At 45.9% G+C, this 25101-nt stretch overlaps 1 protein-coding gene across 3 annotated transcripts in view; it reads left to right on the top strand.

The window, feature by feature from the left end:
* Positions 1-25101, top strand: part of FRMD4A (FERM domain containing 4A) — a 212682-nt gene that overhangs the window by 111093 nt on the left and 76488 nt on the right. For all 3 annotated transcript variants that reach the window (XM_059816142.1, XM_059816143.1, XM_059816141.1), the window contains exons 4-5: positions 6660-6752; positions 20818-20902. In XM_059816142.1, the coding sequence (XP_059672125.1) occupies positions 6660-6752; positions 20818-20902 (178 nt within the window). The remainder of the gene's footprint in view (positions 1-6659; positions 6753-20817; positions 20903-25101) is intronic.

The following is a 25101-nucleotide window of genomic DNA, read 5'->3' as shown; positions in this document are numbered from 1 at the left end:
GAGGCCATCTCAGGACACAGCTCCCAGGATGGAGGAACACTCAGCATCAGGCTCATGCAGAAGCAGGACCCAAATCAGAGGAGATCCCAGAATCCACCCCATCTCACTGACATGTGGAGCTCAGCCCTGTAGGAGATCTCCAACCCAACACAAATTAATGAGATTGGTCCTCAAAGGAGGAACAGCAGGAGGCACTGGCAATTTATAAAGCAGGAGGAGGAAATTGCTCCTCACCAAGGTGTTATTTCTTATTGGAGCGAGCAAGTTACTCAGAGGGTGCTGACTGAGGGGTGCAGGAAAGCCATGCAGGGAAGCCAAAGCAGACTAAGAGATGAAAATATTCCCTTAACAGTCCTAACAGCACAGGTTAAAAACAAGAAACACATGTCAGACTGCAACCAGATAGCAGCTGAGCAAGTCCCAGCTCTCAGCTCAGCTGAGTGGGCACGGGGCTCCCCTGGGAGTGCAAGGGAAACTAATGAGGAGGTGTCAGCAATTAGACAAAGCCCAGTCTCCCCCGGGGCTTCCAGGTTTAACACGGAGCAGCATGAGCAAAGATCTGGGTTAGCAATGGGAGGAAGCGCAAGAAGCTGACAGAGGCTCTCAGAGCAGTGCTCAAAGATGCGCAGTGGATGTAGATGGATGTGCACTGTCTAGAGGGGATTTCAAAGGCTGAGGTGATGGCATCCAGTCACTTGGTCACATTCTTGACCTGTAGTCAAGATGGAGCAGGGTGCATTTTAGGAGATGAAAGATATGGGGACACCCTCATTAAATCTAGTAAACGCAACCCAGAAACATGCCAGTAAGTCCTAGCTGATACGAAGCTTGGTCTGCAGCCCTTCTGCTGTCCCATAGTGAGTCTCACCTTTGCAAAAATAACCTTGACAAAAATATCTCCTCTCCAGTTGTAAAAAGCTTTGAATAGAATTGGCACAAAAAGCAATTGTTTTATTTGACTGAAGACAGCCAAAAAATATACTTGGGGGGTTGGACTGGGTCTTGCAAATAGATGTCCCATGTCACATTCAGAAAATAAACTGGGCTGTCTGTACCACAGATCTTAAACTGCAATGTGAAATGGAAGTTTAAAAATCCTTTCTTCAAAAAGTAGGAAAACCAGTCTCTTAATGTGTGGTTGCAGCGCACCTAACACACCCCTGCAGCTGACACAGACCAGGCACACGAAAAGAAACCCTTTCATTCTGTGATGCAGGCCCTCAGGGATTTCCTTCGCTCTTCACTGACATTCCATGTGCCTTACTTGAAGGGAACTCATAACCAGCTAAAACAGAACAAGTCTGGTTCATAAATGTAGCCTGGGTTTGGCTAAATTGCAAGTTTAGAAAGAAGAAAAGCCACTAAAGTATTAAATCAATTCTTCTATTTAAGAGTAAAAGCTCTATGAGAGTAACTTACTTAGAAATGATTTGGACTGGGGATTTCCATTCATTAGTTGCGCTCTATCATGACAACCTAAGAAGAAAATCAATAGGAACAACCTTTGCGTTGGCGACTTAATAGTTTCTTGTGATAATATAGGGCCATTACTGCATTCAGCGTGACTAAAATTAGATTGTCAGACTATTATGGAGGAGAGAATAACGCCTCCTATTTTAATGATCATAGGAACACTTTATGGTGTGAGCCATTAACTGCGGGAGAGCACAGGTCAAAAGGGTGTCCCGGTACAGCACGTGGGGCCAAGCCTCACATGAAGCCAGAAGAGCTATATGCTGGTCGATTAAGAGTGAAAAGGAATGGGGAAAGGGCTTTTTTTATTAGTTCAGCTGATTATGAATCTCCACTAACCGCCCTTTCCCTTGGCATCAGCTCTTCTATCATTCACTGAGAGCAAGCGGTCAGGATTACCCTTCTGTTTGCTGCAGATGCCCCGTCTGGGCCACAGGCAGGTTTTCCACGTCCTTTACTTGTCCTTAAACATGAGTCACCTGCTCCATGAAGAACTACCAACTTTTGCATCCCACAGCTCCCCCTCTCTGTGGGTCCAACAAAAGCCGATCCAAACCTTTTTGCTCCCTCACCAAAGGAGAACCTGCAGAACAGCTTCTTCATCTAGCTGATATATGGGATAAAAACTGCAAGGCATTGAGGCCCCCATTATTTCTGTTACACTTGTGCTAGAGACTGTACTAACATCATAAGATAATGACAGAGAGTGCCCTTGCTCAGGCCAGGATCCTATGGCCAAGAGGATGGCAAGGGAAGAGCAGGGTACCACTCTTCCCTGGAATACTCTCTCATCTCTGGGAACTGGGGGGAAGCTTATTTCCACCATGCAGCCATGTGACAGAGACAAAATGAGGGATCAGGTGTCCCACATCCTGGATGAACAGCCAGTTCTGTGGAGGGTGCAGCTCTCAGAATAATGTCCTGCTCTGGCATTAGACCAGTTCCTTTGTCAACAAGTTCATCATTTTGCAAAATCTGTAGTTAAACTCATATAGCTCCTTGAGCTTTGCAGCCCCTTCAAAAGTATTTCTGTTGAAGGATTAAGACCTTAAACAAGAAAATCTGTGAGCTTAAAGGTGGTTTTTTTTCTGTCATGATTGATGGAAATGTAAAATAGTTTATATGGTTTCTATTACGTTAATTGGTCTTTCTCAATGTCCATTCAATTCAACATGAGTTTGACACAGAAGGGGCGTGAGTTGGTTTATTGGTCCAAACACCTTTATAACACAAATCAATGTGGAACCACTTTTCAGAAAACTGGACACTAACCAGTGAAACTGTATAAACAGAACCACCTGGAGGCAAAGTATTCATTGATGTACCATTCTTTACTGAAAGCCCTGATAAAAGAAAACAGTACTACTGCATGCAATTGACAATATGAATCCTGGGCACCAAAATCCATACTCAGACTGTAACCTAAATGGACCCAGTTTCTTTTTCTAAAAGTGATTATGTATTTGTTATTGACACACCAGTTTAACTGCCAACATGAGTACAACCAAGAGAGAAAAATGATACGGCTTCCAATATTTGACCTTCCTATAGGTCACCCAAAAACTGTTTGCACCATTATTTCTGAATACACTGATATAAATACCCAAATGAACAAGCCAATGGTGATAATGAAACAAAAGCTACTTTGTGTCTCTAAATTGAACCGTGAAGGAAATCCAGCTAGACATAGGCATGTATGAATGGGATCCCAGTGCAAGCTGCCTAAATTGGTCCATGAAAACTGTCAGGATTACCACATGCCTAGGGTTATATGCCCATACTTTTTTCTGTCTTACATGGGATTGTTCTCCATGAATAGTTCTGCTGAAGACAGGATGACAGCTTCCAGAGCAAAACGTTTTGTGGTATAATGGTACTGGAGTTTGGCTCCCCGATAGACCACATTCACAGGCAGATGCCAGTGACTGTTCACTGCTGCTGTTCTCTACATGCCACACATGCATGCTTGAAAACAAGGAGTTAGGTGACAATTTGCAGTGCAGAAACCCTCAGCGATGAAAGATTGTAAGTGGTAATTGAGTACAGTGAGCAGTTAGCTCCTGGCAGTGATTTAAGTGACCTTCCTCCTCTGAAGGAGCTTTGGATTTAAGCTCCATGCAGATGAGAGTAATGAAACTCTTCAACCCAAAAACTCAGTGGCAATTAAATGTGTTATTTAGTACGCACAACCCTGTACGTGTACAATAGAAATGTGTAACCTGGTATGCATACATATATGCATATATTTTTTTTGTACTGATTATATCAAGCAGTTTCTCAAGTTAAAATGCAGTGAGAATGAAAAGAGCAAGTCTTTTCAAAATAAGAAATACCTTGAAGTGAATTATTGTTCTGGGCACCATGGCTTCTCAACCCTTCATTGTACATGTTAGGCAAACCCAGACATTTCTGTTGAATAAACACAGAGGTAGACAGTAAGTCCATTGTCAACAAATTGGTCTCGGTGGGAACCGGTGTGTAATGCCATCAGTTGCTGGTGGCTGCTACTTTGGTGATACAAATGCAGCTGGACAAGTTCAGGATAGGATGTCAGGCTTAGTGTGGCTCTTCCTTGCTCTGACAGTGTTTTGTACCTTGGCCTACATGGTTAAATGCTCGTTTCGTACTTTGACTAGGAATGGGTGAGCATGTCTAGTTTCAATCCCCATGCGTACTGTGACCTTCACAGTTAATTTCAGCCTTCCTGAGTCCTGTTAAAAGAAACAGCACTTCAGGACAAAAAAAAATAGGGAAAAGGGAAGATTTCAAGAAGGGGGATGCAATGGTAAATATGGACACCTCTAATTTTTGGGTGCCCAGGTTGAGAATCTTTCAATGATGGGGCTTATTTTCTGACAGCCTGGAGCACGTGTCTTATAAAAATCAAGCCTTGTTAAAGTACATATCTGTGCTGAATAACAGGACACGATGAAGGGATCCCACACTAGCACTGCGAGACTGCATCCCAGCAGCAGAAATGATGGAAGGAGACCCCATCGTGCTGCGTACCCAGCTATGCAGCCTGCCGAGAACAAGACTAGTTAGCCCATACGCCCGGCCCCGTTAACACGGCCATCCTCACCCCTGATCCCGGGCAGTATCACTGCACAGCACTGTCCCAGGCCGGACAGACTTGCCCTCAGCCCATGTACTGCAATAGAGACATATGAAATGACTAGTTTGGCTTGAAAATCTGCATTATGTCACCCCTTTCCAGTAGTCTTTCGGCTAGGAAGTCTGTGTCCCTAATACACAGTTGAGGCTGCCCTTTACCTAAAGAAAAAAAATAGAGAAAAAACTTACTTAAAAACTGTATCTAGAGAAAAAAATGACTAAAAGTTAAAATATCTTGGAGAGAAACACACGGGTGTCTAGAACAGGCGATAAAAAAGGGTTTGATCCTTTTTGTACATCAAAAAGACGCCCAGGATGAGTGAAAAGTCCCCAGCTCCACATGTGTCACTTGTACCTAGTTGAGAATTGGTACTCTTGCAAAATAGATGCAAAGGCTGCTTAAACTGAACACCTGACTTCTATATGGCAAAATTTGAGGTGAGATAGCTTCTTTATAAATGTCTGGTCCTGAACCCACTGGAGTGATGAGTGGAGCTCACAAGTAATTTTGAATCCCGTAGTGCAAAGCAGCGTGCTGCACTGAGGTGAGCACGCACAATGTCCCAGTTGGTCTCCAGGGCAGCCCAGAGCTGCCTGGGCTTGAAGGTCCCTGATCTATCCATCCTCTTCTGCATCTACATAAGCCAGGGCAGCTGTACAGAAATTCAAATTGAACCCAGGGGATTCAAAGCCTCCTGAAACTGCTACTTTCCCTTTATTTATTTTTCTAGAAAAGATGGAGTGGGGGAGCTACAAATCTGGTTAAATTGCTAAATAGATGTTTTTTACTTTCCAAAGGGGCTTCTCAGTTGCTGAAAGCACGTGCACTGCTAAGGAGTAACAGACCGACCCTTGTGAAAGCTGAGTGTGTTTGCTGACAGGGTACATAGCTAAGGATTGTGGCAACCCTAGAAGTTAATTTAACACTTTTTTAAACCGAGCCTTTTTTATTCCCTTTTTTTTTTTTCATTTTCCGTGGAATGAAGAATTATTCTTGAGAATTAGCATGAGCTGGCAAATAGGTACTGGAATAGAGCTCAGGACATCTGAGTTCCATTTCCTGCTTTATTTGCTGCAAGATTCTCCCCAAAATCACTTCAATTCTCTCTCCCCTTGTTTGTCTACACAGCAGAGTGCTGAAGGCAAGGGCTGCCTGCCTCTCCCTCTGGGTGAAATCTGGTCTGACTGAAATCAATAGCAAAATGCTCACAGGATGCAACCCTAGCATCACTGGAGGCAGTGGCAAAATTCCTGCTGACTTCAGTGGGGCCTGAATGTTACCCTATGTATTTCCACAGTGCCTAATTTAACAGGGCCTTTAACTCAGCTGGGGAGTGAGATGCCCCTGTAATGCAAATAATGGTATTTATAAAATACCTCTCACGCACACACAGCACTCTTCAATGTGGGAAACGTGACAAAGAACAGAGCTCCTGCCCAGGAAGGCTTCCAGCAGCAAGGCACGAATGGATAAATTATAGGAGAAAATAATAGCGACAGGTACCATCTAGGCAAAAGAAAAGCAGCATGTGGTAATTGGAGCTGGAATGCTTCATGGAGCAGCTGTTTTTCAGGAGCTCTCTGAAGGAGGAAAACCAAAGGCTGGGCAAACCTAGAGAAGCTATTGCAGGCACGTGGGTGGTAAATAAACTGTCTGAGGCTGTAAAGTCAGGTTTAGCCTTGAGTGAAAAATTGCAGGCGTTGTGGAAACTCTTAACAATAAGGATTTCTAATGAAAATCTTGACAGACCTCTAATGATATGACTGCTCCAGAGGGTTGTAATAAAAAGGTGAAGCTCATAACATTTTGGGCTGTCCTGCCTGCTCAGTGCTGCCAGCTTTCACCCTGACAGACTGAACTTCAGCAGTTCGATTCCCAGGCTGAAATGTTGCCAGGATGATATCGCCTCCGCTTCTCAAACATTTATTGTGTGTTTTTCAAATATCATGCAATAGCCGAGGGCAAATAGCATGCGCTTCAGTTCTTCTTTTGTAACACCTCAGACCTCATTGCCATGGGTAGTGAGAAACCACTTTGGTGCCAGGCTCAAAACTGTCTCTTCTCTTGCCAGGGGACACTTGAACTGGCTTCAGCTGGACCGCCGGGTGCTGGAACATGACTTCCCCAAAAAGTCAGGACCAGTTGTTTTGTACTTTTGTGTCAGGTAAGTACATGATGGCAAGCCCTTCCCATGAGATACAGCTATGGGTGACCTGTTCCCCAGAGGCCAGGAAACAAGGCTGCCAGGTTCTCACACTGTAGAAACGCCTGTGGACAAACACTTTTCAGAGGTTTCTTTTGAGCTCTTTGGCTTCGAAAACTCCTCTCGCACAAGTGTAAATGAGTAGTAGCCACACTAACACCTGTAGCTGCCCAGAGAGAAACCTCGTATGAGGGGAAGATCAGATGTTATGTCTTTACATTTTCATTTGTGGGTTTCAAACTCCTGGAAAGTCCAAGCTGGGTAGGGCTGCAGAACAAAGACCTCTTTCTGCCAGGATAACCAACCCGAGCCAGCCACCTGGAGGGAAAACACTTGCTTCCTCAGCAGCAAGCCATCCGTTTCCTCTGGATTGTGCTCAGGGTGTGCACTGTGTCAGGGACCAGATTAATCCCCATATAGCTCTGTTGTATTTGCCTCTTGGACTCAACCATATAATGGTATAATGAATTACCCGCAGATAGCAAATGATGGCATTTTATGGCAACCAGTTGGCTTCTGCACGGGCATACAAATATTCATAGACTGGACTGGACCAGCCTAGAAAGGTCTGGATGAAGATTATAGCAGTTTGGGAGAATGTTTCTTCATCTGGGAATTTTGCAAGGAAGTGTTAGTGTCTGGAAGCCGCTAGAAGCTGCCAGTGCTCTTGTGTACACAGCGCCTTTGCCTCCAAGGGAGATATTTGCTGAGAAGACAAATTTGCTCTTGCAGCTTTAAAATACCCAGAGAGAGGCTGGGGGTTGGGATGGCATATGTACAAAATTAAGTTGAGGGTTTTGACTTACTTTTAATGGATAGCTCATGTCTAGAACTAGCCAGTGCAGTGTTACTGTGTCTTTTTCTGTTAGCCTTTCCACTCCAGTGTTGTATTACATCTGTCATGTCTCTCATTCATTCCATAGTACCCACAAAAAATGAAAACCTACTGTTGAGTTTCTTCCCGAGTGAAGCTTTTTTCCCCCACATAGTGATTGTCATTCATTTAACTTCAATTACAAGGGACGCTTCTCAAGAGAAGAGACTCTTTGTTCTTTTATGTCCCCATATTTAGTGGTGGATATATCTTAGGACAAATCAGGGCTGCGCAAAGCCCCATGACTCCAGAACTGGCCCGCTGTCTCTCCCAAAAGAAGAGCTTAGTCTACATTTTGGGTGCTTCAAACCGCAAAGGTAGATCCAGAGATGAACATTTCCAGTGTCTATGATCCAGATCCACCTGTGCTTAGAACTACACAAAACTGTTGGTGCTCTTCTGCAAAAGTGTTAGGCTTTGAGGCAAATTTAAACAAAAAAAAACCCTAAACAAACTCATTAAGGCTATAACAGCTCTGTTATCAAGCATCTTGCCTAGGGGCCAAATTGAGGAGTCCAGGCTAGGGCAGGGATCCCACGGAAAGCAGGGAAAGCTCTGACTGAACAAGAGCTAAGTGCAGATTTTAGGACAGGAACTGCTAAATGTGTGAAAGCCGGTGCTACTGAGCCACTCTCATATTCATTTCAAAGACCACTCAACAAGCATAAATATTGCCATCTGTATTGTTTTATGAAAGTTGGCAGCACAGTGGAGACAAGTCATTCTAGCAGGATCTTAGCCAAGAGACATCTTAGGACTATGGATCCATACAACAGTAAATGAGTGAACTCTCCTGTTCTGGAATCATAATCCATAGGGGAAATCCACAGGGGGAAAGGCAGCATTCTGTGTCTGAAAAATGAGTGTGTGAAAACTAGGCTGACTATGGGCTTACACTCTTTTTTGTGGTAGCAATGAGCGGATTGTCACACTGAGTTACAATTTGAAATGGACTGGAAGGCCAGATGCCTCAAGAGTTAGGAATGGGCTTTAACTTACCACGGCTTTTCTACTGGTTTTCTGCCCCTGTGGATGTCAGATGCTGGCAAGAAGTTGAAAAAGTTTCCCAGCACTTAAAGAGTTCCCATGTCCATCCCCAAATCTGATCTGAGCAGAAGGCAATTGGAGAAGAAATTGACTCCAGCCAGCTGGCTGAAGTTGGAAAGGCCCCATGTATCTGTTACCAGCAGTTTCAGTTTTGTCTTGGGAACTAAAGCAAGGGCTGAAGGAATGGTTGTGAAGAGACCCACCCATAGACAGGGTTGTATTTTGATAATCTGGGGGTGCACAGCGGCTTGCAGAGCCATCCATACCATAAACAGAATGCTCCCTCCCCCCTGCTGCCATGAGTTGGAAAGCAGAAATAACTAATGCTGTACCATACCTAATTACAAATGTGTTAATTTCTAAGCAACTGGGTGGCCATAACACCTACTGTATTATCAGTAAAGGTTTGCCTGTGTTCGTAGATACCTTTCTTGAGTTACCTCTCCCAAGCATTGCAGCTGAGAAAGCTTAGGTTGGTGCTGGGGGTCCTAACTGGGGGGATAGTAATACAAGTAACTGGATGTGCCAGATGTTCATTACAGAGAAATCTGTTTACTGTATCAGGATTTAGTAGTCATGTGGGTTTTTTCCCTCTAGTCGAAGTAAATGTACAATTCAACCACACTGGGTAACTACTGGAGACATGAAGCTTCAGGCAAGAAAAGCAAATGGTAGTTTGTGAAGAGAAGAAGCTACAGAGGAATGATTTTCACCTTTTATGTGACCATCAAATTGTTTTTACCCTTAATATGCCTTCAGCAAAGTTGATGGGCAGCATGCCCACCAAAGATGCCGTAGTTTTCAGATTGCTGTAAAAGTACATTTAAAGGAAGCATGCCTTTTTAAGCAAAGGCTTCTTGGAAGAACCATGCTGAAAATAGGAAGCTTCACAAGCTTTGCAGCGTGAAATTCTCCTCCCTTATTTAAATCTCTGCAGCACTGCTGAAGCTTCATCTTTTGACACACATTTCCTTGGGGTTTGACATTGTTGAACATCGATGTCCAGTCTCTTTACTCTCTTCCATAATCAAAGACCAAAAATTTCACAGCACTGTGTCAAAGAAGGAGGATTTTATAAGAACATTCTTAGCATTAGTTTGAAGAAATTGCTTCTGCCTTTGTACATTTGCACAGCTAACTGAAGCCTTTCTGTCTTCAGGTTGTCATCTAGTGCTTCTCTGGAAGCTTTCTGCTGAGAACAACATAGGAATATAGGAAGCAATGAGAACTGCTTGGGCAGCTGTGAACTGCCCCATGGCTATTCTTGTGCAATATTATTTTATGAGGCTCTGCTAATATCCGTTTATATAGCTTTAAAGCCACACATGAAAGCAAGAGGGAGTGGCATGTGTCTTGCAGGGGAGGTGGGATGTCTGGTAACAGGATGGGAGTGATACTAGTTCTCATCTTAGAATTTGCCTACCTGGGTGGCTTTCTAAAGCCCTGGTTGCTTGGTTGTTGGTGAAACTCATTCCCTGCCTCAGAGGGTTTACAGTGCAGATAAACCAAGTCAGATGAAAGTCACAGCTGAAGTCCAGGAGAAGCAAAGGATGGGGATGAAGGAAGGAGGGATTACGTGAATAGTTGATTTTACAGAGGTGTTTTGAGACCAGGAGAGGACAGTGAAATTGTACCTCATAACATGAGCTGCATGGCAAAGGACAGGAACCTAAGTAAAGTGTGGAGACCTGGGCGGCAAGGAGGTCAGAGGAAAACAGAGCTAGCAGGGGTTCAGATAAAGGTTGTTAAATTTTTGGTAGGGGAAGAAGCATTTTGCTCTGACTCACACAGGCAGGAGAAGGAAGGCAAAGTTACTCCCTTTGTGTAAATCTCTGAGGTGAGAGAGGACCAGAACATAGACACGCTGTTTGTTCATGGAAAGCAAAGTTGGCTAGGCTTTGCAGTGAATTCTCACCCTCAAACAATGGCCTTGTGGGATTAGCAATCCTTAGCTAGGGAACCACCAGCATGGGTCTGATCTCTTTATCTTCTGGATTTTTGTCATGCTGTTAATTTATATGAACAAGCTTAGCAAATAAAATTCACTTCACTGGTGGATCTTTTCCCAGGAATGAATATATGTGTTCTCAGGGTAGCTCCACCAGCTAAACAGTGACAACTCACTGCAGAAGTCGTCACGCTAAATCAGAACATCTTTTATGTGGAAAGGCTTTTCTTTCAGAAAGGCGTGGAAAAAAATGTGAAATAAATCCTCAATACTCAAATACACTGTGGGGCAGAGTTTGTATCTATGGCCCAGCAGTATTCCCACAAAGGAATGCCTGTGTCCAGCAACGTCTGGCATGTGTTCATACGTACTGGCTAGGCTGAAGTCAGCATGGGAGCCGTGGGGGCTCAGGACTCTCAATATTGAGGCCAGACATTTTGCCAGGTTACCACAGTTACTACAGAACAAAGTGGCCTTAAATAAGAGACCAGCACTGAAACACAGAGAGCAAAGCATATCATTGCTTCCTTTAATCTGAAGGAACTCTGTGTGCACCAATGGTGGTCCAGGTCCGAGGAAGGTGGGAAGGTGGGACAGATGTTTGCGATGGCACTTACCACACCAAACCTCAGATGTTTACCTGGTAGACGGCTCTATGTCAGGGCTAATTAGCACAGCCTCCCTGTATAACCTTTGGAAGGAAACAGGCACTTTTCAGGAACAATTAATCCGACTTATTTTAGATGACTGCTTTGGAAGTCAGTAAGTTGCAGTCTAATATACCTATATCTCTTCTCTGACCTCAGACCCCTGCTCAGATGTAGGCATCTACATTGTAGCTACCTCTTTTCACCTGATGAATCCCCTCCATATGCATCAAGGGCAGCCTATAAATTCAGATTATTATTTCAAACAGCGTTGGCACAGCCAGGGTTGAGGAGGCATTTCCCATCTACAAGGCTTTGCCTGACTACCTGAACAGAATTGGACTAGATTTCAGCTGCTAATGAAGCCTTGGGCTATTTTAGTTTTTCAGCCTTCCTTTACATCCAGTCTTTAAAGCCGTATTCCATTAGAAAAGGACTAATGTTAAAAATAAAAGGAGCAGGAGTCCATTTGGAAACAATTGACCCTGGAAAGAAGAGAGACAGTGGTTGCTAATATGGATTGTTCGTAGGGCTAGATGGACCTTACAACTTGTCGCTGAAACACACTGCTGACTCCCACATTGGCCAGATGACACGTATGGGATGCAGATTCATGGCATGCTGCTCCCAACTTGCCCAACTCACTCACGTGGTGATCCCAGCACACACAGTTGTGTGTGCCATTCATTTCCACTCAGCTTTGCATGTCTCTGAGAAATTAGATGAGGGAGTGGTGATGACAGCAGCCTGCTGCAACAGGAAGAGCAGAATAGAACAGCGCTAAATTAACTGGAGCAATTTATTTGTCTCACATGTAATGGGCTGTGTTTCTCCATCCACAGTTTTTCCCACCAGACAGGGGTATGTGGTGCTCCACTGCTTTGCTCCAAGCAGGGAATGAGGGGGGTGGACGAGCTGCAGTGGCTTCTGAATACATCCCTGAGCAAGGCAGGTGGGATGAGGGAAAGCCAGCTGATGCCAAGGTGAGGGAAGAGAAATGGTGGCAGAAGTGTCCTTCCCCCACATCAGCAGCTACTGTCTCTCCCCACCAAGGAGGGAGAAGGAGCAACCCCCTCTCTGCCTCATGATGTGAGACAGGGGTTTACAGGCACTGGGGAGAGATGCCCAATTAGATTACCAAATACATCAATTTTGCAGCCAGGGGAGAGGGAGAGAAGAGGCAGAGTTTGCTCCCACCCATGGATATGTTTCATCTCACCTGATAGCACCCAGGAGAAGATGCTGAGGAAAAATCATGTATACACACATTGCTCTGCTCCTTTGCTCTTCCCTGGTCTGCTGCAGACCCCTCTGCAAGGGGAGCTGGAAGGAGGCCAGTGCTGGACCCCACTCTGCCATGGAGCTTCATCTTCCAAGGAGAACTTCAGGGAACTGCCCTGAGATGTTTCAGCACCTTGGGGTGCTCCGTCCTCATCCTCATGGCCAGCCGTCTCTGAGCTCCTTCCAGCTGTGCTGTCTCCCTCACCCACTCTCACTATCAGCAAGCACTGAGCTGGTAACTCCCCACACCAAGCTCCCAGGCAGTTTATGCTACGTGTAAAGGAGACAAAGAGACATCTCCTGCTCACATTCTAACTCTACAGCTCCATGCACTGCTGGGGTGCTGTAGAAACAATAGCAAAAATCAGAATGTTAAACCTGCGTAACCAACCCAGCCCAACCAAGCTGCTTTCAGGGGTTCCCGTGAGCTGCTCTGTCTATAAAGTCCAGCAAAGCTGTTCCATAACCCAGATCTCTTTGTACAGCATGTATTTTGCTGGTTGGTGTGCATCAGCTGTATGTACACTAAGGGGGAAGATCGAAAAAGCCAGCAGCCCTGCAAACCCCCTCCTCCCACCCAGCCACAGCGTATAAATACAGCCACTCAGACCTTGTTTGTGCTGGAAGACAAGGCTCCCTGCAGACAATTTATTGCAGCCTTCTTAGGGTGGCCCCCTGCTCTGTTCACCAGGGGGAAGGTGTAATAAATTGCCTGCGGGGAGGCTTTGCTCCTCAGAGTCTCTTTAGAGATATGAGAAACTTCTGTCCAGTCGAAAGATTTACTTGTGTGAAAACTGACCTTTGCTTGAGGAAGGGAACTAATGGGGCTCTGCTACTTAGCACACAGCTCTGAGCTAAGCCATCCATTACACACACATCTTAATAGCAGTCTGGCTCTTGAGTCCCATAACATCATTTCTGTTTTCTGCTTAACTGGGAATATATTTGTATAAGTGAGCTGTGTTTAGAGAAGGGGATAAGGTGTTTTCCTTTCCATTCAGCCACCCGAGAGGGAAGAAAAAGCAGCATTCTAAAAGTTTGTTGTTTTGGGCCACATTTTGAATGTGTTGATGCTAGCAGCATTGTCTTGTCTAATTTCAGGAAGCATTTAGACAGCATGATAGGTACTATGCAGAAATGATGGATGCTGTCAGTGTAGGATTTGTACCTAATTTGGCTCAAGCAGCAATAGCTATGGCAATGGCCACACACAGATTCTCTGACTGGGTCAAAGTCACACAGACATTGTTTCCATTTTCGTTGCAATTTGTGCATTTATACTTTACACCAGTGGGTGTGATTTGCTGTCATCAGTGAAGCAAGCAGAAGGGTCTGCTATGAGGGGTCCCGTCGCCGTGGCATTGAACAAAGGGGTAGAGCCAGTGAGTAAGTCAACCCCATGCCAGCTTTCACAGCCAAATCATACCTTCGTGTTCTGCTGACAACACGGTGGAATGGCTGGAGGGATTTCTATTCCTAAAATGGTTCAAAATCCTCAGATGAAAAATGCTCTACAGATACTGAGGGATGGTGTTACGCAACCCAGCAAGTTACCTCTAATAGCCAAGATGTCACTCTTGGTAAGGATTAAAGAGCAGGAAAGAGGTGGACTGGAGCTCAGGAGAGTGTGGGGAAATTCCCCTGGTGACTGAGGGAGAGGACGGGAGGAAGGCAGTGGGCTGCTGTGATCCAGTCACTGCTCTTGCCTCACACTTGGGACAGATAACCACATCACTCCAAGCCAAGAGCAGCTGCAACAGCCTTTTTGTACAAAGCTGCACTTCTCTTGCAAGCTAGGCTCCACACAACATTTCAGGGGTGGAGCGATTTGCAGAATGTATTGAGCTGGCTTGCTGCTTTTATGGCTTTGTCAGGCCTGGTTCCCCAACTGGTGAGAGGGCAGAGGGCTCACTGTACTGAGGTCAGTGCCTTTCCATGTGATGCTTGATGCTGCAACCAAACAACAGGGAGGAACGTTTGTGCATTACTGCCTTGATTCCTTTCCTTCTCTATGTTGATACTGGAGCACGCACTTTGTGGTTTGCAAAGACTCCCAGGACATACAGCCTGTAAGAGAGCTGGCCTTTATATATTCCAAAGCAGATCCCTTAGTATTTTGTACATGGAGAAGATGAGGCATAGGAATGAGCAAATATCCCCAAAACACATGGTTTTCCAGGAGTTCAGTGGGCCAGCCTCTTACAGACACTGAGAAAAACAGATGGGCGGTGGGTAAAGGTGCAAACAGCTTCATAGTACAGTACAGCCAGTGGGAATGAGAGAGGGAACAGGCTCAGGTTAAACAACATCTACAGCTTTTTTTTGTTGTTGTTAGCTGTAATTCCCTATATTCCTGGAATCACATTCACCTCCGGTTTTGTGGCTTCCTTGCAATGAGGTAAAAGTTGACATAGGTCTCTCTTGCTGCGTCCTATCCCCTGCATACCAATCCCTGGCGCTGGGCGAGGGTGGCCTGAGCATGGCACAAGCACAGGGGACAGGACATGGGATAAGAATCAAAATGAATGCAGAAGGGGAGGTAAATGGAGCTTTTTAGCACCTCTGATTTTCATTCCTGGCTGATTACTTAACGGGCCAACTATTTAGCATGACCATTGTCTGCTTTAAGCATCAGCACATAAAAGTGCGCACCCACGACTATTAGCAAACAGGGCTGGAACATAAAAGAAGCTCTGCAGCCTGAGCTGCTCAGAATACTCATTTAGCATGAGACACTGGACATAATGACATCTGCATTTAAGTCCATTATACCGATGGATATGATTTTTCTTTTGCTGGTTAGCAAATGGCCTCATATTTTTCAGATTATCCTCTGAGGTTTTAAATGACATGGTGAGGGATAATGAGCCAGACCCCAGGATGAATGAGGCAGAAAAAGGGTGTCCTCCTTTATCCATTGCCTTGTAATAATGAAATAAGAGGCAGTGCACTGAGCTCTGTTGACTGCTCTCTCCTGCACCCTAACCGGAATGGAGTCAGCCATCTGGGAAGGACATGGGAGACACCTCCGCCCATTTCAATCCCTTCTCTCGGGTCTGAGTGTATTTCCCATCCAGGGCAGGAGGAAACACTGGGGAAGGTGACTGCACATCAAAACCAAAATCCTTTTGCTTCATTCTGGCTTCTTCCATGAAATCCGATTTTACCCTTTATTTTCCTTTTTCATGGGAAAAATAATGTTTTCACCAGGGGAGAGGAGAGCCACTTGGATTGTTATTCTGTGATTTTTCCCCTTTCTTATTCTTAATAGGTCCAAAAGGGGTGTTCTGCCTCCCTGCATGGAAACAGTATCACAGGGCTGGATGGAAGGTACACCCCCTTGCCCCCCCTCACCAGCTCCTGCCCTTTGGAAAAGGCAGGAACTCACCCAAAAATCACTGCCACGCTGTTATCAGTCACAGTCACCTTGATCAGGGGCAAACATCCTCAGTGCCATCCTTGGCCTCCCTGGCACTGCCTGGCACTGCTTGCCTCTGTTTTGACTGGCCCTCTTACAGAGCACTGTACCAGCATGCCAGAGCCACACGTACTGCTATGTCCCTCGCCCGGCTGCCTCCTGTGCCCCTGTGGCCAACACACTGCCTTCCTCTGAAAGCAGGAAGACATCTGAGGAGTGAGGGTTGATAGGACAGTAACAAGAGAGTGCTTTGCTATGCTCTTGTCTGGTCTGGGCTCTCCAGATGGCAGAGGGACCCTTTGTCCTAGTCAGGGCTCCAGTTTCAATTACATTTTTCTCTGGTAGGGGCATTCCTCAAGAAGATGCTGTTCCTCAGGGAAACCAAGTATTTAAACCTTTTTGAGGTCTTTCTTCCAAAGTCTTTTCAATGTTTTCTTCAAATTTTCTTGGAAGAAAACACCATAGCACCAGAATGGGAATTTTGGAGTGTTTCTTTTTGTTGAAAAAATAGTTTTGTTGTTGGATAAAAGCCTTTTGGACCAGCTGGTTCCCACCAGAGTCAAACGTCACAAGAACTAGGATGATATCACTGCCCCAGGACAGATACAGACCTGAAGTAGACAAGACATCCATTTGCTGTGGTCATGCTTTGAAACATAATTGTGTTGAAGAACACAGTGAAATATGTTTACTGTGGCAGATTCTGCTTGGAAATAAATACATGGGCATGTGATCTCAAATGCTATGGCAGTACATTTGCACACTCAGGAACTCAATTGCTCAGAGCCTGGTCCCTGCTAGGTGATAGATGGCCAGGTTCAGGCTGACGGCATATGTCCAACGCTGTGTGTTAGAGGCAATGCTAAATAATTTTTATTTGACAGTTTCTTTTGGTGCGTGGAAATTGGGATTGATGCTCATTTCAGCTCTCACTGGCCACACAAGCACACCACCAGCTCAGGTGCTTTTGGAGGCCACTTCCCTGATAGTCCTGAGGCCTCCTATCCCCACTGCAAGGTCAAAGCACTAGTGATCAAGCACCTTCTGAAACACCGCTAAATTTGCCCATCTGCACACACACAACTGGGTTTGCATACGAGGCCTGTAGCAGCGGCCAGGGATTCTTCATCTCCTGAAGAACCAGTAATCTCACTGATGAGTCCAAGGCCCAGTCAGGCATTTCTCCCAGCTGCAAGTCAGAGCTGGGCTTGTGTGTAATACAAGGGAGAAATTACAGTAGTGCCAGTTTCCCATCACCCAAGGATCAGGAGTTTCCACAGCTGCTTCTCACAGGCGCCACTGTGTAAATGTCTGTGCTTGGCTGGTTACGATGGGAATTGCCATTCATCATGGCACGAGGGGGCTTAAGCTGTCTCAGAGTAAGTTGTCAGTTAACCAACGCTTAATATAGAGCAATCTGATCAGCAGGAGGCATGTCCTCGCAGCTAAAAAGCTTTAAATGTTTCAGATGCAGCAGCTTCTGAAGTCTTCCAAGATATCTTCTGCAGTCTTCCAAGATATCTTCTGCAGTACTCATTATTATCTTCCTGCTGCTGAGAGGGAGCAGGACAAGATAGGCACTTTGTGTTCATTACCCAGCGTAATATTCACTGGTCTATTTAATTAATGCTTAGAAAATGTACTTGATGAATTATAAGTTACTGGGGGTGGGGAGGGATGGGGAATGCAGAAATAGATTAACATTGGCTGATCTTTTAAATTTTTTCAAAAATTATTTTTTTGTTTTTACACTCAAAAAGTCTTGTGGGATCTTCCCCCTTCTTGCAGGCACCTAATTTCTCACAGCAACAGTTGCTGGCTATCCAGGAACCTCTTGTAGGAGCTGCTTGAGGCAAAGCTCTTTGTTGGCTGTATTGCAAGAGATGTAGGTAGCGGAGCAGGGGTGTCGGACACACTGTATTGCCTGTTTCTCTGCCCAGCCCATCCATTATTTCCTGGATATATCAGCTTCACAGCACATGGAGGAATGCTGCTCTCAGGGGAGTCCTCAACAGAAATCTGAGAGTTGCTCCTTAAAACTGATGGTCTTGAAACATGCCATAAGAAAGGGCTTATAAGCTTAACAGGCAAAACAGACAGAGGGGGGCAGAGGAGGGGGGAGTATTTTCTAAACACAGCACAACAGCCCCAAGCAGCTAAATGATTTTCTGAAGGTCATGAAGGAAACCTGTGTCTGAGTCAGGAATTTAATCCAGATTTTTTGCTTGGTTCATTGCCTTAGCAGCTGGATGCTTCTTCCTGCCTCCTTAGTCACTGACATTGGTCATTGTAAAGTGCGGTTTCCTTCACTGTATTTGGAAAAGGTGGTAACAGGAGGTCTGACAGAGATTCATGATCAGTGCAAAAAACGTGTCTTCCCCTCCCCTTTCTGTTGTTGCAGCACTGGCTGTGAATACAGGGGAGTCTGCTCCAGTTCGGGTTTTCTGAGCTTGCCACACAGAAAATCCCATAAGAGTTATCTCTGCAAATCTGTTTTCTTTTAAGTAGCAGCAATTTCCTGGTGCATGTGCTTTGCATTTGTCTGGGTGCATGTGTGAGAGCCAGTAGCTCCCCAGCACACTCTACACTCTGGAGATCACTTGAGAATTGGCTTTTCTTTGTGAAGATGAAGTATCATGTGCAGGCTCTGTGCTCTGAGAGACTCAATTTTGTACAGAAAATTATCTGTGTGTCTATGTGGAAAGCCTTGGGAAAAGATCTGTGCAGCCTTAAGAAATGCAATATTGCCCTCTAGTGATGATGAGGATGGTCTCATTTGAGCTGATGAAACAAAAAGGATTTTGACTAACCTTCACTGGGATTCAAAAATGGAATAAATGTTCCTGATTCCTTCCAACCCTACCATTAAAGATCCTATCATCACAACTTGGAGAGCACTGGTAGTGGTGGTAAGCAGAGGGGGCTCTTCAAGAATCATAGAATGTGTAAAATTATCATTTTTCTCCATGAATTCAGCAGATGGAAAGTCAGCTGCACTCAAGAGAGCAGATCTAGTAAGAAGGTTCCTTTTTTAATGCAGCATCGTTTTTTGCATTTCTAAAGCCAAGTACATTTTTATTTGGGAAAAAAAAAAAAAAAAGAAAAAGTGAGGCAGTTTCAAGGACAGGAGGTAAAACCCAGTGGAAACCAGAAAAAAAATTTAAGGAAAAGTTTAGTTTTTGTGCGTCAAGATCAGTACATTCAAATGTTTTTTTAATTTGGGTTTTATTTTTATTTCTCATTTGAAGTCTTCTGGAGGGGTAGAAGGAGGGATAATAGCAGGAGCACTTCAGCAGATGAACCAAGAAGAGCTCAAAATATTTCCTCACCCTAGTAAGCAAGTAGTTGGTTGTATCTGTCAGGAAATAAACTGTTTTGAAGTGTCTTCAGAAGACACTTAGGAGCACTACAAAGCTTTCACCTTTACCCCTAAGAAGGTTACATTTAAGGCCCTCAATTCTGCAAATAGCTCAACATGGACAATCCCTCCAGTGCTTGTGTGAAGCCCCAGGAGTGTCAGCAGGTCTCAGCTCCACTCCCAGACAGTAGGATCAGGGATTAAGGTTTCTCTGTAACTGGACCCCACATCTCAACCCAGATTTTTAAGGTATCTTGGTTTTTTAAGTTCCTGACACAGACAGCATTTCCCTGGCACCTTCCCTATTCTAATTGCCTCTGACAAGGCATGATAGTACTGGAATTTATGTAAGGAACATTGCTGCCACTGTACTGCAACTTAAAGAGCACTATAAAACAGGTTGGGCAGACAAATGTATTTTTTTTTTTCCTTACTTAAAACACAAAGTAAATGCAAAAGTCACGTTAATCATTCACTGAACCTAACCAGGCTTTCTCTGTTACTACAGGAACACACAACATACTTATATGCAACAATCAGCCATTAGCTTTGACAGTATCTTGAGCTTTTTTGCCCAAAAGGTTACAAGGCGGAATTAAGGGCTGGAGTTGAATCAAGCCAGTGCCAAAACTCTCATGGTGTTCACTGCCAAAGGATCAAACCTTCAAAGCAGGCAAGACATGCAGCACTGAATTGATTCATACGTATCATGGGCTTTCAACGTAATTGCAAAGATTTGGGGTAATCAGCCAATGCAAGAGAGCAGGTTTTTCTGACACTGAAGGTCTGGGCTGGTCAGCTTTCTATTATGTTCTGAGAAGTCATCTCAGCTCAAAAAAAAAATTAGATTATTGTCATTCCCATCATCCCCAGCATCGCTACTCATGGTACCAGTAAGTTGTGCAAGGTCCTTAACTATTGCTGGTTGCTTACTCTGTGACCATAGCTGCTATGTGCTAGCTGCTAAAATATGTAAAGAAGCCTTATAAAATTTGCCTTATGCAGAGCTGAAGTGGACAGGGAAGAAACCCCGAAGTGGATTTCTGTCAGTGAACATCTTACAAGATGCAGGTCAACAGCACAGAAATGGGCAAGTTAGTTAACGGAGTGAAGAAGGAATGCCAAAATGTGATGGAGAATGAATGGGGATTTACAGACAAAGAGAATAAAGGATTATTTGAAGTTTAAAAACAAAACAAAGGATTATTTAGGAACAAAATCATTCACTTGATGATCCAGTTCCTTGGGTACGGCTGGGGTAGTGGTGACTGATCACATCCTGGACCATGCACAAGCCTCTTTTATCACCCCAGTCTGTCAGAAGCAAAGAAACTTCATTTTTAGTATACTCATCATGACTCTGTTGACGACATTTTTCATGTAATCAATCAGTGCATTTCATGTTTTGCCCCAGCTTCCCCTTGTGTGTCACCTCTCTTGCTTTCCCTTTCAGGTTCTACATTGAAAGCATCTCCTATCTAAAGGACAATGCCACCATTGAGCTGTTTTTCTTGAACGCCAAGTCCTGCATCTACAAGGTAAGGACTCGGGGAGCTCTGGGTTGCACTGGGGTGAGCTGAGACACCTGGGGCTGCATCCCCTGACCCAAAATGTACATTGGTCACACCCAGACTTTGAGATAAAACCTCCTCCTCCTCCTCCTCCTCCTCCCAGCCTCCCTCACTCCTCTGTCTCCAACCGCCCTGGCCAGCTTCCCTGTCCCAGAGAGGTTCTGAGGTAAAACACCCCTTGAAGTAACTCTTGTGGTTGGTAGGAGGGAATCCGCAGCTGCTAAAATGATAAACTGGCTTGGATTTAGAAGGAAATGTCTGGTTTTGTGTTAAAAAACCGCCGGTGGAGAAGCTGTTGGGGCCCGCTCTGGGCTGAGTGGATGTCGTTAGCGGTTCCCGCCCGAAGAGGGCGGCAGTGGCCGCGCGGGCTGCGGCGCGGGCGCCATCTTCTGGGCTCGGCGGCGGGGGAGCGGGGGGGTGTGTTGGGCGGGTGAGTCTGTGAGAGAGTGTGTGTCTGTGTGTGAGATCGTACCTGTGTGAGGGAGCGTGCAAGGGAGGTGTGAGAGTGCTTGAGGTTGTCTGAGTGCGAGAGGGGGGGTAGGCATGGGGGGCCGAGCGTGTGAGGATGGGTGACTGCATGCATGTGTGACTGTAACTGTGAGAGTTTGTGTGTCTGAGAATGTGAGTGTGTAAGTGTGTTAGGGATGCATATAACTACATATTTGTGACAGTGTGACTGAATCTGTGGGCCAAGGGGAGCATGTGGGTGTATGAGGGGTGGGGAAGGGTGTCTGTGGGTGTGTACTGAAGACCACCTTCTACAGGAACTAGCCATGCACAGAGAAATGTTTTTTGTACCAGAAATGGCCCTGCCAGGTAGGCTACTGAAAACACCAGCCTGCTGTCACCAGCACTGTAACTCTGAGCTGCCCCTTGCAAGGCGCTCTGTGTGCCAGAGATAAGGGCCCCCTGGCATGGCCTTCACTTCCCCACCGGAGTGCCCGCGGCAGAGCTGTGAAGCTGATCCGTACAAGTGAAGGGGCAGGGTCCAGAAAATTAAGCAGGCCCAGAACCCGCTGAGGTGGAGGCTGGCTGCATGCAGACCTGGCCGGGTGGGCTGGAAGAGCTGCTCGGTATGTGGGACTGGGAGAGGTTTTTCAGCAGCTGGGATTCCCTGGGAGGATCTGACCTACCTCCTGCTGTGCTGGCAGAGGCCATTTTCGGTGACTCACCTCCATCTGCCAGGGAGGAAGTGGTAGGAAAAGACAGCTATAGTCAGGGAGTGATTGTACTGCCATCCCACAACCCTCAGCAGGTTTGTGACCTGCTAAGCCAACTAGCTTACACCAAATCTGTAGCCTCGCTTCCTGATATCTGCATGTCCTAAAATGCAGGTACTAACTTTGCATCTCCTAAAATGCAGGGTAGAAGCCAGAAAATGCCTCTTTTCCAGTGCCCAGGAAAGAGGCAGGGCTGCTGAGCTGAGTTGTGCAGAGCTTTGTTCTCTGGCAAGGCTGCAATCAGATGTGCTTAGTCAGCCCTCTCCAGCAACAAGCTCAGCGAGCGTCACATTTTGGTTCCTGGGGAAAAGTTCCTTTTTGGAGTATTGCCAGGAAAAGCTTACACTGATGTTCTTTTTTTTGGAGAAAGCTTAATAAGAAGAAGAGGAAAAAAAAAAGAAAAAAGTGCCTACAGATCTAGGTTGGTCTATTTTATTCTGACCTCTCCTGAAACCATTACTTTGCACATTTGAGCTGACTGTCATCTCCATCCAAAAATAGCCCTGTTGGATTCCCAGTCTCCCATGCGGGTCCTTCCTCATTTGACTTCCAGCCACAGCAGGTCGTGCTGTGCTATTAAAAAAGGCGCTGAATTTGAAAGTTGGGTGCAAAGTCTTTGCTAAGACACAGGGCGAGCACTCAGCCGGCATGCCTGGAGGATTCTTCTCAGTGTAGGAAGGGGGATTCAGTGTCTAAGCACAGCCAGTGCTTGTCGTTCCTGCAGCTAGCAGGGGGTGTTGCATGCTCCCAAACCTTGAAAGCTTCCTTGTTGCACAAAAAGTTTCCTCATTGGACTTCCCACAGATAGCTTCACCCCAAGCTCCCCTGCAGCCTGGAAAGACGATACTGTGTACGATATAAGCGTAGTCCATAACGCTATCATAGCACCTCAGACCTTGCCCTGTTGATTCTCTAGACACACACCATCAAATGTCCCCATGCACAGGACTGCTCAAGTTGGGAAAGACAACTGTGGCCTGTTTATTTTGGGGCTGCTGGTCCCCTGGGTTGCCAGCTGGCTCTGCGTTAGGCGCTGTCCTGCCCTGGCTCTGCCCACCGCTCCTCCTCACTCACCCTGTTGTACAATGAGACATTCATGGACCCACACACCCAAACCGCCGCACAGGACCAGTAAGCCACTGTTGTGCAGAAAGGCCAAGCTACATTTGTACTCCCAAATGAGGCAGGGCTTGGCATCAGGCACTGTGCCTCAATCAGTCAGGTTGTTTAATTACTAGCATGTTCTGGCACGGGTTTTGGCCTGTGCCCACTAGCCCTGTCCCAGGCATTGCTTGGGCACTGTTCAGGGATGAGCACCTGTTCCCAAGAGGCAATACAGCTGAGGTAACCCAATCTGGGACCGGTGGAGGGAGGAAGAGTGTTTAATCATGAGCTATAATGTGCCACATACCCTTAGGGCCAGAGAATGGGCTCTGGTCCACTTTATCTACTAGTATAGACTTGCCATAACTTCAACATGGGGTTGCAGAGGCTGGTTTGTCCGTGCAATGCCTGGTGCTCCAAGATGGGAGGAAGACCAGGCACTCTGGTTCTACTCTGCATGGCCCCTTGCTATGGGGTGTGCCTGATTGCCCCAGCCCGGCCCCGCCTGCAGCTGAATCTGCATCTCGCACCAGCTGCTTCCCTTGGCACATGCACATTGTTAGTGCAGGTACCTGCGTGAATCAGGCAGCTTAGCCAAACGGGGGAAGGTGTGTTTATGGCCCGTAGCAGAGCTGGTCTCCACTTCCCAAGGAGTTGTTATGAAGGAGGTGAAGGAAATGGAAGTGCTTATTTTAAAAAGCTGGCACTGGTGAAAGCCAAGGACACCTGGATCTTATCCTCTGTTTTGTTCCCTTTGTTTTTGATTTTGCCAGAGACAAGCCAACGCAGCGATTGTGGCTTGTAAATGAGGTGTGGCCATGACTTGGCTGGAGCACGGATCACAGCAGTGATCTATATTTAGATCCCTCATTTCTTGCCAGATGAAGTAAAATATTAAAAGCAGCAGCTTAAATAAATACAACAGAAAAGCCACCACAGGAGTGAGCTGAACTGACCCAGTGTACGTGGCCACATATGTACGAGTCAACGCAGGAGATCTAGTTGCAGAATTGAAGCCTAAACAGTAACTCAGTAAAAGCCCACTGTCTTCCCAAAAGCTGATACTGGCAGGGACCAGACACTTGAGAGCACACTTGGCCACGAGATTAACGCTCCTGCCTCCCATCTCAAGCATCTTTGATGCCAGGTCTGCGTTCCACACATTCAGATGGAGCAGTGCCTGGATCCCTTGGTTCTGTGACCACTATCTCAGGCACAGCAGGAGGACCCTAAGAGGATCTCATGGGACCATCAGTGTCCTTCATGTGACCACGGTGTCCAAGCAAAACACTCACAATTTCACCTGACCCTCCAAGATTGTTTTCATAGGGGACTGGATCCTACAGAAAGGAGCAGTGAAGATCTACTAAAAGATTTGTTTTCACAGCTCATTCTCAAAGCAACACCAGCCCCAGTGCTCATGGGGATGAAGGGGCTGAAACCAGAGCTCCCATCCTGCAAGAGGGTATATGGCTCTTTTTCCTGTGAGTTTACCCTGGGCAAGGGCTGGAGGAGCTCGTCGGGGGCTTTGACACAATTTCAGTGAAGACAAATTTTCTCATTTCCTTGCTTCTGTGAACCAAGGACAAGGCTGTGTTCCCCTGAAGCACGGGTGACTACCTTTCACTAAATCACGCAAGAAAATAAAAATCACCCTGATCTTCCCCTTCCACCTGTCTTCTCCCTCCTCCTCCCCAGGAATCCCTTCATGCCACATCCAGTTATGCTTCATTTACCAAGCCATTACACTGAATGTTTGGCTTTCTCCATATATGAGTGGGCAGGTTCTCCCTCACTTTGGTCTCCAGTCCAGGAGCACAGGGAATGCTTTGAAGCCTAGCC

This window comes from Gavia stellata, chromosome 4 (assembly GCF_030936135.1).
Source record: "Gavia stellata isolate bGavSte3 chromosome 4, bGavSte3.hap2, whole genome shotgun sequence".
Lineage (NCBI taxonomy): Eukaryota > Metazoa > Chordata > Aves > Gaviiformes > Gaviidae > Gavia > Gavia stellata.
The sequence above is the reverse complement of the archived record's forward strand: the minus strand, read 5'-3'. Positions and strand labels throughout refer to the sequence as shown.